At 48.5% G+C, this 13,773-nt stretch overlaps 1 protein-coding gene across 1 annotated transcript; it reads right to left on the minus strand.

Moving 5' to 3' along the window:
• Positions 1–1,127: 1,127 nt before the first annotated feature.
• On the minus strand, positions 1,128–13,552 carry LOC148660405 (zinc finger protein RFP-like). Its single transcript, XM_088637777.1, has 8 exons — positions 13,270–13,552; positions 12,842–13,021; positions 9,674–10,251; positions 9,232–9,327; positions 8,252–8,485; positions 7,127–7,274; positions 6,413–6,439; positions 1,128–1,827 (listed from the first exon to the last, which is right to left on the minus strand). The coding sequence occupies exons 3-8, from the start codon at positions 10,247–10,249 to the stop codon at positions 1,283–1,285; spliced, it is 1,626 nt and encodes a 541-aa protein (XP_088493903.1). The 5' UTR covers positions 10,250–10,251; positions 12,842–13,021; positions 13,270–13,552; the 3' UTR covers positions 1,128–1,282.
• Positions 13,553–13,773: the final 221 nt, after the last annotated feature.

Here is a 13,773-nt window from a genome sequence, read left to right on the forward strand (position 1 = left end):
CAGTGCTCTCCTGGGTCCCTCCTGACTGGGGCTCTGGCCGCCCCCTGGCCAGGACTCAGAGCTCAGGACTCTGTCCCTGGGGGACGTGTCCCTGGGAGTCTGGGTTGGGCAGAGCCGACTGCTCGTCTCCTTCAGCAGCTGTCTGTGAGCAGAAGGCCAGCTGTGAGGAAGCTCTGTGTGTCTGAACCCTGTCCAGAGCCCCTCTGAGTCTGACAGCGAGACCTGTCCCCCCTCTGAGCTGCGTGGAGATGAAACATCTGTGCAGGAAGAAGCTCAGGAACAAGGAAAGACCAACACAGCTCCCTCACTGCCACACTGGGCACTTCAAGACAACACAGTCCCAACACCTGTGACCCCAACATCCGTAACCCCCTCACTCTCTCACCCTGACCCCAACACCTGTAACCCCCTCACTCTCTCACCCTGACCCCAACCCCTTCACCCTGACCCCAACACCCGTAACCCCACTCCCAAACCCCCTCACTCTCTCACCCCAACCCCAACATCTGTAACCCCTAACCCAGCACCCATAACCCCAACATCCGTAACCCCAACATTTGCAACCCCCTTATTCCCTCACCCCGGCCACAACACCCGTAACCTCACTCCCAAACCCCCTCACTCTCTCACCCTGACCCCAACACCTGTAACCCCAACATCTGTAACCCCACTCCCAAACCCCTCACTCTCTCACCCCGACCCCAACACCTGTAACCCCAACATCTGTAACCCCTAACCCAACACCTGTAACCCCAACATCACCTCTAGCTGCTCTCCCAAACCCCCTCACTCTCTCACCCTGACCCCATCACCTCTAGCTGCTCCCCCAAACCCTATGACCAGAAACCAGTCCTGCCCAGAGGGATTCATTCCCCAACAGACCTTCAGCTCCTCTTCCCACAGGGAACAAGTCTGCAGTCCTCTGTTCCATGAGAAAGCTGGAACAGACTAATTCCTGCTGAACTCCCAAGTTCTCTATTCCTCTTCCTCCCCACTCTCTAGACTCGTTCCTTCCGCTCCCTGGAGCCCCTGGCCCACTCAGAAGGGCTCTCCCACCCGTGGCCTGTCTTCCCTTTCCCAGGAAGAAGCCAGGCAGGACAGTCGCTTGTGAAGAGAGACAACAGCTGTGACAGTGATTTTACTGATTTACTGAAAGACATGATTAATGGTGAGACAATAGAAAATAGAGCAATAACATGGACTGAAAGCAGAACAGTTTGACACAAACGAGTAGAATAATTGTATTCTCCAGGAGAGCCCCTCCCACAGATAATGTGCTGATTCAGTCTGTGTGACTGACAGGACAAATGATCAGTGGGGCTGAGTTTGTACCTCCTTCATTGAAGCAAGGGCTGAAGTATGGAAAGAGTTTCTCAGTGAAGGAGGCAGTGAAGGTGTAGATATGAGACCTGTTGTCCACATTGTAAAAGGAGACCTGTCCCCCCTCATAGTCCACATACACCCCCACCTTCTGGGGCTTCTGGCTCAGGGGGAGGAGGACTGAGGGTCTAGTACAAGCCTCGATCTCATTCCCATTCCTCAGCTTCACAGTCCAGTAACCATACTGGGGTCTCAGTGTGATCTTCCCCTTCCTGTTGATGGACTCTCTGGCGACTCCTAAATCCCACTTAGTCTTCTCCCCCACCACCACCTCCCAGTAGTGTCTCCCTGAGGTGATCCCATCCTTTCCCAGGACATTGACACACCAATCAAATCTCTCTGGATTGTCAGGGAGATCTTGCCGTTTCTTTCCATGTCTCACTTGTTTCCCATCCTCAGACAGGATGAGATTGGGATGAGCTGTATTGGGGTCCAGAGTCACATCAGCTGTGGATCAGAGAGCAGACAGACAGGATGAAATGATCTGTATCTCACTCCTCTCTCAGATGAAAGTACAGATGCAGGTGTCTAGAGTGTGTATCAGGATTCACTCCAGCAGAAAGCTCACTGCAGTAAACTACAGTTCTGTTCAGTGTGCTGATTTCAGCTGGACTGGGCCTGCCTGTCCTGAGACACCCAGGGCATTCAGTGACAAAATAAAACTGATTTGTTGATACATTAATTACACAAAACCTGTTTTCCTCTTCTCCACTGTTCTGGTACAGTTTGCACGTGATGCCTGCAGTCACAGGTTCACAACACTGGTTTGGGTTGAACTCGTCTGCAGTCACTGGCGCTTGTTTGTGTGCAGCAGGTAAAAATAAAGACAACACTTCAGAAAGTGTCAGTATTGTGCGGCCAGCGTGTAGTGGACATTACAGTGTGGACAGGACCGGTCCAGATGCTCTGGATGTGTACTGATATGACTGGAGAGACTGGGCAGGCAGACCTGTGGAAATGGGCTCCCCTGGGTTGGTCAGGACAGACAGGCCCAGGCCGGCTGAGATGAGCTGTGAGCGTGTGCAGAGCTCTCACACTGCGAGAGTCTGGCTCCTGTGGGAGAAAGTGTCTTTAAATCTGAAGGAGACCTGATGATCCACTGTGCAGATCACACGGCTGAGGGCATCTTTATACTGATGGATACATTATTTCAGAAGAAGAAAAATAAGCAAACTGTCTTTTCATGGTTATTCTGGTTCCTCTCTATCAGTTAGATTGTAAAAGTCTCATTAAGACAAAATTCTTAGAAGCTGAAATTGCTGCCACTTCATTAACAATAACAGGGACCTGAGTCACACAGGCAGTAACTGCAAGCTTGTCTCCTCCTGCGCTGCTGAGGACAGTAATAAAAAGGATCTGTTGTTTGTGTGTGTTAAGAGCTGTCTGTCAGTGTATTTAACTCTGTCACCTGAATTAAGGCTGAAGTTGTCTTAACACAAGACAGGGGAACCCGAGAGAGAACAGACAAAGCTTGTGTGTGTCTTTTTTTCTTGTTCGTTAAATACAAATCAGTGTAATACGTATGGAAACCTGAAAAACAGACATTGTGGGTCAGTTGTAACGAACTGACACAGCGCACTAACTGGAGCTCAGCCCCTGGTCAGCACACAGCTCCGTGTTAAACTAGCGCGCCAACTTCAGACCAAGAGCAACGAACTTGGCCGCTGAAATCAGTCCGCAGCTCCGAGCTGAACCTGCTCTCCACTGCAACGAGCCCAGAGTGAGAGCTGCTGCCCTCTAGAGATGACTGGAGTACAGGACTGACTCCCAGCGCCTCTTCACATGGGGAGACAGCTCAGTGTGGGACAGGCGGAGCTCTGGATCACAGGAGAATAGAGGGGAAACAACACCGGCACTACGGCAGGAAGTCATGTGTCCGTCGCTCAGAAAAGTATTGTAATGTTTAACTAAAACTGCTTTCCAGTTAAATCACATTTATTAATAATGAACTTTATTGATGTGTTTATTCATAAGAGTAATTTATTAAAAACTAATTTTATTGTATCTATTAATGTATTTAATGTCTATTAATACAAGTAATTTATTAACAATGAAATTTATTGTACATCTTTATTAGTAGCTGTATGTAAAATATTTTGTATGTGACAGTGTTTTTTCAGATATCCCAGGGAGTGAAGAGAATTGAAATTAAGAAAATATTTAGTGTGAGAGTGTTGAATGTGTTTTGTCTGGGTGGGAATTGAGCAGATCTTTTATTTTTTGTTGTGATGAGACTCTACAGTTGTATTTCTTAAGGGAATGCAGGGATATTCAGAAATTGGGGGAACAGATATTAACATTATATAGTCAAATGTATAGGTTAAAGTAATAAAAATACTGTAATCACCATCTTTTTAAAAGTGATGATTTGTGTCAGTTCTAGATGAAGGCAGTCTGCAGGAATGGCTGTAAGAGCTGATGGAAGGACATCTGTGGATATTACTGCACTGAATGATTTAACCTCAATAACTTTCCTTACTCGTTTCGACATCAGTTTGCTGGACTAAGAATTAATTTCCCACCAGATCTCACTGTTTTCACTGTTTGTATTTGTTGAGCCATGTGTTGGTGACCCTGCTCTTCAAGGCTCAGCTGTGTGAGCCTGCAGGTGTGTGTTCATGCTGAAGATCACGATGGTCAGGTACAGTATAACTCCTACAGGCAGCGCCTGGCTCAGACAGACTACAGAAGGAGAGAACCTGGCAGTTCTGCTGCAGACCAGTGAAGAGAGCTTTCCCTGGATGGCCAGGTGAGAGGATGGAGTCACTGGTACTGAACTCCTCTGTGCAGAACCGTGCGTCTCGAGAGCAGTGCCAGCAGGAAATGCCGAGTGGCCCTCAAGCTTATAGCAGCGAGGGGCCACACCTCCTCCTGGGTACCAGTGCAACAGCTCCAGAGCAGCCGAGAGTTACCATGGAGATACAGCAGGGAGCCCAGAGACTCCCCCTGAGCCAGGAGACACTGACCCACGGTGCGAGGGAGCAGCATCCTGAAACTGAGGACAGGGGCTCGGCCTTCAAGACCACAACAAAATCAGACAAAATGGTGGAGGAGCTTTCTCAGCGCAGCAAAGAGGGACTGAGTGAGGCAGAGCAGGGACAACCAAGGACTCTGCTACGAGAGTTTGCAGATGTGTTTGCTGGAAGAGAGGAAGACTGTACTCGTACACACAAAGCTCAGCGCACCATCGACACTGGCGAAGCAAGACCCATCTGCATCCCTCCCCCCGCCTGGCCATCCACAAGAGAGCCGAGGCAGAGGAAGCAGTCCGGGGTCTGACTGCAGCAGGGGAGATCGAGCCCTCTGACAGGCCCTGATCTCCCCCTGCAGAAGGACGCTTCACTGCTGGTCTGTACAGACTACAGGGACTCAACAACGTCACCAGGAAGGACTCTTGTCCCCTGAGCCACACTGACGAGGTGCTGGATTATGTCTCAGGGTAGCGCTGGTTCAGCTCTCTGGACCTGTACAGCAGCTACCGGCAAGTTGAGGTCCCCAGAGGTCAGGCCAGAGACTGCCTTCTCCAGAGGTCAGGGGCTGTGGCAACACACGCTCCAGCCTTCTGGACTGTGCCCTGCCCAGCCAGCTCTGAGCGGCTGATGGGAAGGGAGCTCAGTGGCGTGCCCAGGTCAGAGTGCCCGGTGTGCCTGGATGACCCTCATTCTCCAGGTCCTGGACAAGTGAAGAAAGGTCAGGGACCTCATGAGGAGGACAGGTCTCTAGACTCACTGAAGACATGAATCTCCTACAGCAAGAGACTCGTTTCCTGTGAGCTTCTGAGCCAGAAGGGTCTCTTCAGGCCCTGAAGAGGAGCCACAGTAAACTCCTGGCCAGCCCCCCGGTCAGTTCAGGATGTGAGGAGTTTCATTGGACCGGCCTCCTACTACTGCTGGTTTGACCCCTAGTTTGCTGACGTTGCTGAACTCCTTATATTTCTCACACATAGAGCAGCATCTTCCCTCTGGGGTGAAGACTGTCAATGTGCTTTTGAACAGCAAGAGCTGTCCTTGCAGAGTCTCCAGTGTTGGCTCAGCTGGACCCAGAGAGCCCATTCAACCCAGACACAGATACCAGCAGTGATGGCGTCTGTACTTGAGCCATGAGCTCAGCTGTGCTGAGAGAAACCACACACCCTGCTGCATGTTCACGAGAGGAGCTGCATACTGACCAGGGGAGGAGCTCAGAGTCAGCTGTCTTCAGGGAGGTGTGCCAGTGTTTAGGGATCTATAAGACTGGGAGACTCCAGTACATCCCCAGAGTGATGGGTTACTGCTTCAATCTGACACCTGCTACACAGCTCACTGCCGCCCACCAGAAGGACTGGGGCAGACACTCTAGACAGCTTGTTCCAGTCTCCCACCACTCTCTGTGTAAAGGTGTCTGTTCCAGAGCTCATCCTCCAGTGCCTGAGGCTGTGTGCCTGTGTCCAGTGTGGACTGGAGAGCAGTGGGTGTCCTTCAGTGGGACCGGCTGCTTCACTGTCACACCTCAATCTGGAGGAGCAGAGAGACAGACATCCTGTCTCTCTCCCTCTTCTCTGCTCTCATTTCACCCTCTTCCTCCCTTAACAAGTCCTTCCTCTCCTCTTAGTCTCTCACAGTAGTGAATTTCGAGCTCCTGTCTCAGGCTGTTGTGTTCAGTGTCTTGTGTGTCTGCAGGCTCCTAGTTGTCAGTGTAGATTCTAGTTTACAGGTTTAACAGGATTACAATCCTCTGTTTCACAATGATGTAAAGGAGAACTGCAGTCCTGACACAGTGATGGGGTCTTCAATCTGTGTATTGGGGATCCCAAGACATGGGTCAGTGTTGGTGTCCCCACTGTGTGACACAGTGTTGGGGTCCAATTCCTCATCAGTCCTGATAAGCACAAAGCCCATCAGAGGGACTTTGCTCACAACATTAAACACATCAGCTGTGTATAAAGCAGGAGTTACAACATCTCCCCCTGTTAGAGTAAGAGCCTGTATTGACCCCTGTGACCCTGCTGTGACCTTTGTAAATGACAAGTTCCTGTCAGTGACAACAGACTCACCTGCATGTTTGCGAAGCCTCTCAAACTCTGCAAACAGAGAGAAAGATGTTAGAGAGCTGAGAGCACATTCCTGCTGGAGTCTGGTCTCCAGGTGTGCAGTGTTGTGTATTGTAGTGCTGTGCTGATCTCTCAGGCAGGACAGTAACACACAGGAGTGTGTTGTCTGGCCAGTGGAGCTGTGGGTCTGTAAGAGACACTGACAGCTCATCCAGCTGCACTGGAACAAACTACTGATCCTGAAGAAAACCCCACTAATCCGTCAGGAGATTTTGATGGAAAAACACAGTCATGAGGATCTTGTGTCCAGATACAGTCAGGGGGAGGTGAGTAAAGTATAAATATGAATTTGAAGGTAAACATGATTACAATGTGCATCTATTATGAGTTAAATTATGACAAGATAAAATCTATAAATCAATTAATGACCATGATATGAAAAATTGAAATAAAAACATCAAATAAATATAGTGTGAAATAAAAAGTTCCTAACTGATACTTAAACACTTTAAGTTTTTCATTTTATTTTGTTGATACTAAGGAAAGCTGAATATAAATATGATAAAATAAAACTTTGAATTTGAATTAAATGAAAAGCTAATCTTTAAATCAATTATGAACCATGAAATAAAAAACTTACATTTTCTAATTGACATTAAAACAGTGATTTTTTTATTATTTTGTTGAATCAGTAAGGAAAGGGAGTGAAACACAAACCTTCCTCTGAGAGCCTCTTGACTTCCTCTCTGAGTCTGTCCTCCAGCTGACACACAGCCCTCCTCACAGCCCCCAGACAGAGATCAGGGTGAACAGTGATGTCAGACCAGTCCTTGGGGTGTGGAGGGGAGCACAGGGAGGGGAAACTCTACAGCAGGAGAGACTCAGAGTCATGGGGGGTCACAGCCCTCTAAGGCAATAAGTCACCTGTGAGTCTGAAACCTAGAGCCCAGTATAGATCACTAAGAGTCACACAGTGAGCTCTCTCTGCTCTCTGTAGATACTGTATCTGCTCTCTACAGTGTGTGCTGACCTGTAGGACTCTCTGCTCTCTGTAGATACTGTATCTGCTCTCTACAGTGTGTGCTGACCTGTAGGACTCTCTGCTCTCTGTAGATACTGTATCTGCTCTCTACAGTGTGTGCTGACCTGTAGGACTCTCTGCTCTCTGTAGATACTGTATCTGCTCTCTACAGTGTGTGCTGACCTGTAGGACTCTCTGCTCTCTGTAGATACTGTATCTGCTCTCTACAGTGTGTGCTGACCTGTAGGACTCTCTGCTCTCTGTAGATACTGTATCTGCTCTCTACAGTGTGTGCTGACCTGTAGGACTCTCTGCTCTCTGTAGATACTGTATCTGCTCTCTACAGTGTGTGCTGACCTGTAGGACTCTCTGCTCTCTGTAGATACTGTATCTGCTCTCTACAGTGTATGCTGACCTGTAGCTCTCTCTGCTCTCTGTAGATACTGTATCTGCTCTCTACAGTGTGTGCTGACCTGTAGGACTCTCTGCTCTCTGTAGATACTGTATCTGCTCTCTACAGTGTGTGCTGACCTGTAGGACTCTCTGCTCTCTGTAGATACTGTATCTGCTCTCTACAGTGTGTGCTGACCTGTAGGACTCCCTGCTCTCTGTAGATACTGTATCTGCTCTCTACAGTGTGTGCTGACCTGTAGTACTCTCTGCTCTCTGTAGATACTGTATCTGCTCTCTACAGTGTGTGCTGACCTGTAGGACTCCCTGCTCTCTGTAGATACTGTATCTGCTCTCTACAGTGTGTGCTGACCTGTAGGACTCTCTGCTCTCTGTAGACACTGTATCTGCTCTCTACAGTGGGTGCTGACCTGTAGGAAGTTGATGTGGTCCTCAGTGTGGGAGAGCTGCTCCAGCTCAGTGTTTCTCCTCTTTAGCTCAGTGATTTCCTGCTCCAGCTCTTTAATGATCCCTTCAGCCCTCCTCTCTGCTGCTCTCTGCTTCTCCTCAATCAGCTCGATGAGCTCAGCCTGGATTCTCTCAGTGGAGTTTTGAAGAGCAGTGAAGACCTGCACACTGTCCACAATCTCTCTTTCTGCAGAGCTCTGAGGAGACACCAGGAGACTTCTTGAGTTAACAGGAATAAAAAAAATATTATTGAAATGCGAGAGTGAACAAATTAATTGCTAGTACATTAATTGTTTCAGTTCAAAAGAGAAGAGAAACACTTCACACACTATGTTGGTCACTCCACTCCTGGGTGACAGAATATCTCATCCGTTAACTGGATAATGAGTTTTTTTTATCTTCCTAACTGTCCTCTCTGTCAGGGAACCGATCAGTAGAATAGGAGGATCCTTATGCGTAACCGTGAATCCCACAGAATCCAAAAGACGTAATCTAGGGGCTTGGTCAATTAGGGAGGCAATGAGTCCGGTAACAAGAGAAATCCAAAAGGCAGGAGCAAAGGTTTGGTACCAGGAGATCAATCAAAAGGCTTGGAAAGGCGCACAAGAGAGTTCTGCAGGAGGCTTCTCAACAGTGAGCAAGGGTTGCTGTGTGAGGGAACTCTAAATACTGAAGGGAAAGGGATGTGGTTGGATAATTGGTCCGGGAGTGAGAATTTGTGGAATCTGGTGCCTGTGGGAATGTGATGGGTTCAATTGGGAATGAAATTGTGAAACAGTGGGTTTGGGAATGCAACAGTGTTTGTGAGGAAGAGTGTGGGGCATGACAGGAATAGAACAGCGTTTGCACTCAGTCTTCCTAAGTGTCCTCTCTCTGTGCAGAGAGCAGTGACCCCAGCACTGAGCCCTGCAGTACTCCACTCAGAAGGATTGACAGGACTCACATTGCTGAGCTCCACTGCCTGTTTGATCTCCTCCACCTTCTTCAGTCTGTCCTGGATCATCTGTTGTACTTCTGCCTCAGTCTTCCTCAGCTGTGTCTGTGGACAAACAGGGAAACAGAGAAACTGAAGTCACTGCTGCTGGTGCACTAACACTGCACAACAGAGTCACACACTGACACTGGTCAACAGACTCTCACACAGATGCTGGGCTGGACAACAGACTCTCACACTGATGCTGGGCTGGACAACAGACTCTCACACTGATGCTGGGCTGGACAACAGACTCTTACACCAGGGAAGTTGTGCTAAGATACCACCAGTTTCTGAAGGAATTGATCATAGCCACTGATCCATATTCTAATAATTATACTAATTTAATTCACAATAATTTTAAATTATTTTAAAATTTAAATTTTAAATTAATATATAACCATAAACCCACCTTTTTTACTCCACATTCCTGCTCTAAAGGGACAGTGCTGTGTGTCCTGTGGTCTGACTCAGTGCAGAACTGACAAACACAGGTCTGATCAGTCCTGCAGAACAGCTCCAGGAGTCTCTCATGCTTCTCACACAGCCTGTCCTCAAGGCTCATCACAGGCTCAATCAGTCTGTGCTTCTTCAATGTTGTCACTCTCAGATGAGGCTCCATGTGAGTCTCACAGTAAGAGGCCAGACAGACCAGACAGGATTTCACAGCCTTGAGTTTTCTCCCAGTGCAGAAATCACAGGACACTTCTCCAGGGTTAGCACAAAGTCCTTCATCACTGCTGACTCTGGTCCTCTTGAAGTGCTCAGTGATTTCTGCCAGACTTCTGTTCACACGGAGATCAGGTCTTCTGTAAAATGTCTCCTTACACATTGGACACTGACACACATCACTGCTGTCCCAGTATCCTCCAATACAGGCCAGACAGAAGCTGTGTCCACATGGAGTGGACACTGGGCTGGTGAATGTGTCCAGACAGATAGAGCACAGGAACTGCTCTTCAGACAGGACACTGCTGGGTGAGGCCATTCCTGAGCAGAAACAGAGTTGATCAAAGAAGATCAGCACCATCTCAATTCAACACAAACAGCAAAAAGTACAGGTGAGTAACTCCAGTCACACACAAAACAACACAGTAGAAGAAAGAAAACTTCCTCTCTCTCCCATCTGGACCAGCCTAAATCCCCTGAGCCCCCAGTGTTATGATGTGTTTTTCAGGACCCTTTGCAGAATCCGGAGGGGAGTGAACAGACACGGGGAGGAGAAGAGGAACTGGGCTGGTAGACGAACTGGGGGGCGATACGAAGGTGATCAGGTGCTCGGGGGGCGTGACGAAGGTGCTCAGGTGCTCGGGGGCGATACGAAGGTGCTCAGGTGCTCGGGGGCGATACGAAGGTGCTCAGGTGCTCGGGGGGCGATACGAAGGTGCTCAGGTGCTCGGGGGGCGTGTCGAAGGTGTTCAGGTGCTCGGGGGGCGTGACGAAGGTGCTCAGGTGCTCGGGGGGCGTGACGAAGGTGCTCAGGTGCTCTTCATGCCCTTCATGGGGAGGGATTACAATCGTGACACCCAGGGACCATCTGACAGGACAGAATACTGCAGTAAAGGAAACCCCAGACTGGACTGACTGGGAGCTTTAACTGGGGAGAACAGCACTCTGGAAACTGAAGTCTGAATCAGAAACAAAACTGAAAGTTGATTCTCCCGCCAAACACAACTTCCTGCAAAGGCACCACTTACAGTTTTTCTTCAACAGCTCCTCCCGTCCCTAAATCCTCAGCACACTCCTCCAGCACAGAGGAACAGGCTGCCTGCTGTCCAGACCTGTCCCAGTCCTCAGCACAGCAGCTCTGCTCTCTATTGTAGTGAAGGAGCCTGCAGTGTCAGAGCTGAAGCTGCAGGAGAGAGAGTCCAGCTCCAGGTCCAGCCTTTCCCTCCCTGAGCTCTTTATTCCCTCTGTCCTTTCCCTCCTCTGCCAGTCAGACACACCGCAGCTCAGTCCTCCTCACACAGGGCCAGGGCTCCAGTCCAGCAGGTGCTCATGTCTTCATGAAGAGGAAACAGGGCAGCAGCTCTGTTTTGTTGTGTGTGCTGTAGTGTGTGTATTGTCATTGATCAGAAAGATTTGTTGAACCAAGTGTACCTGGATTATTATTCTTTTCACTACAGCTGTTCCAGAGAACAAAGAATTCATGTTCCTGTAGTTCTCCCAGCCGCTCGGGGAGATTCTGGAGAATCACTTACAAGCTGACTCAGCCTCTCAGCCAGTTCCTTATCTTCACTTCACCAGTTTCGTTCCCCCATTGGCAACAATACTGTCATGCCCAGTACACCTAGAGGGCGCTCTATTGCTCTCCTGTTCCCAGTCCCTGTGATTATTCTTGTCTTTCAGGTGTGTCTTGTTGTGTAGCCTGTTTACTTCCTGTTTCTGCTCTGCTCTTCGCTCAGCGTTGAGGTTCGGATGTCCTGAGACCCGCCTGGCACCAGGTCGCCCCACGTCCGCTACCTGAGGGCCTAGGTTTCTATACGGCTTCTCCTGAACAGCTGAGCCCGGCTAACCCCCGTCTCGCCACTACGCATAGGGTCTTCTTCACTGTTACGACCCCAAGTGTCTAGGGGTAATGGGGTGTAACATTTAGGATAATTCTTTTGGAAGCAGGGGGGTTTTGGTGAGGGACTAGGAAGCGTGATAACAAGGGTAAGGAACTAGAGTGGTGCCAAAGAAAAGAAAACAAACAAAATGGAGCTGGCTAGGACAGTGAGGGAAAGCTAACCTGACTTCAAAAGAAAACCCGAAACACACGGTCTTCGGTGTCTTCAACACCCTAGCTAACCTGCACTGACTACCCAAAACCCTACAAGACAAACGGCACTCACCCGTACTAACTAGTGTACAAATACAAAATCAACTAAGTGTGTAAGTGTACCCAACAACCTAAACTAACCTTATATACAAAAGTTCACACAAAAACACAAGTGAACCAGGAAGACAAATAAGGGAAAACAAGAGTAATAAACAGGAGCAGGGTACAAAAGAACACAAACGTTGAACATGTAACACTGGGGCAAGGAAATGGCAAAACAAGGATGAACACACAAACAAACGAAAGTACAAAGATACTACCGTAAAACCAACAAAACCGAAGCTATACGAAAATACACACGCAAAACAAACCAACAAACCAACAAACGAAGCGGAAGCAATAACCAGAAGCGAAGCAAAGCGATAACCAAAACCAAACGGGACCAAAGTCAAACAAAAGGCCTCTCTTTGCTGAAAACCTCCATGTTATATAGTGAATAAAATGTGTTCTGATTGGCTGAGGGCTGATTGATGATGACATCATACTGAAACAGTGGTGTGATGGTTGGCCAATGGGGAAGGGAGAACAATCAAGGGTCAGCAGTGTGGACATAACAGAAAAAACACACACAGAACACACACTGGGACGTAACATTCACACTCATGCCATTCCACAGTTCGTCCCTTCAGACATCCCTGACAAGTACTGTACAAGCTGCACACAGACAGAGCCCAGGAGCTGGGCTCAGGGCTCCAGTGCTGGAAGGCTGCAGTGTTAAACACTGTGACACTGCTCTGTCCAGCAGCACTTACTACTGACCTGAATTCAACCTGCAGTACAAGGTCCAGAAATACACAGCGTCCTGGACAGCAACACTCACAGCAGGTTCACACCCACCTGTCTCTTTCCTGGCAGGAGGATAATTACAGTCCAGATCGTGGAGAAAACTTTTATGTTTCTAGTTTTCACGGAAGTTGCTCACAGAGAGATGCTGTTCAACTACAGGAAACACAAAGTGAAAGAGAAACCTTCAGGAAAGACAGGAAATATATTTTTTTATCTGTTTGTCTGCTGTCAGAGTCGATACATTGAAAAAAAGGAGAAAACTCAAACATTTGACACCATCAGATTATGATTCACAACAATAAGTCGTCTGTTTAGTGACTAACTGTCTGAGTGTACAGGACAGCAGCTAACCCTGCAGCACACTGTGCTGTTAACTGCTCGGAGACAGACAGGATACTTACACACTGGACAACCTGCTCCTGCTGCTCTGAGCTCCTCTCTCTCTTGTTCTGAAAGAAATATTTGAGTATCTGAGGCCTCTTAATAACTAGATTTGAAAAAGGATCTGTTCACCTCACCTTTCACACCGTTAATGAGAGTAACGGAATATGTTCAATTTCTGTTCTCAGTGAAACACAGAGAGGAGTGCAGGAGAGGATTCTGGGAAACTGGGCTGTGGCGGCAGGTTGTGCTGTAGTCATGTGACTCACAGCTCTGTGTTCAAGGACATTTCTGTGGAAATAAGAATAGTAACACTCATATCAGTATACCACCCTGGAGCCCCTCTCTCCTTGTCCACAGACTGTGAGACGGCAGCTCCTCTCTCCCTGAAAGGAGCCTCACAGACAAGATGAGTTCACTTCAGATGAACAGATGGCAGATGGCTGTGTGGTCGCTCATTTCTCAGGCCCCATGAAAGGCTCCCAGTGTGCTGCAGGGAGCAGAGGGGCTGTTCAAGCAGGACT

Source organism: Lepisosteus platostomus, chromosome 6 (assembly GCF_059453375.1).
Source record: "Lepisosteus platostomus isolate fLepPlt1 chromosome 6, fLepPlt1.hap1, whole genome shotgun sequence".
Lineage (NCBI taxonomy): Eukaryota > Metazoa > Chordata > Actinopteri > Semionotiformes > Lepisosteidae > Lepisosteus > Lepisosteus platostomus.

What these genes read in the sequence shown, in the direction of transcription:
- LOC148660405 (XM_088637777.1), bottom strand. Translation starts at nt 10,249, where the DNA reads ATGGCCTCACCCAGCAGTGTCCTGTCTGAAGAGCAGTTCCTGTGCTCT. An exon ending in AGGAATGTGGAGTAAAAAAG is followed by an intron (nt 9,328 to 9,673) that starts GTGGGTTTATGG and finishes GTTTGTCCACAG; the next exon opens with ACACAGCTGAGGAAGACTGA. An exon ending in CAAGAGGCTCTCAGAGGAAG is followed by an intron (nt 6,440 to 7,126) that starts GTTTGTGTTTCA and finishes CTCTGTTTGCAG; the next exon opens with AGTTTGAGAGGCTTCGCAAA.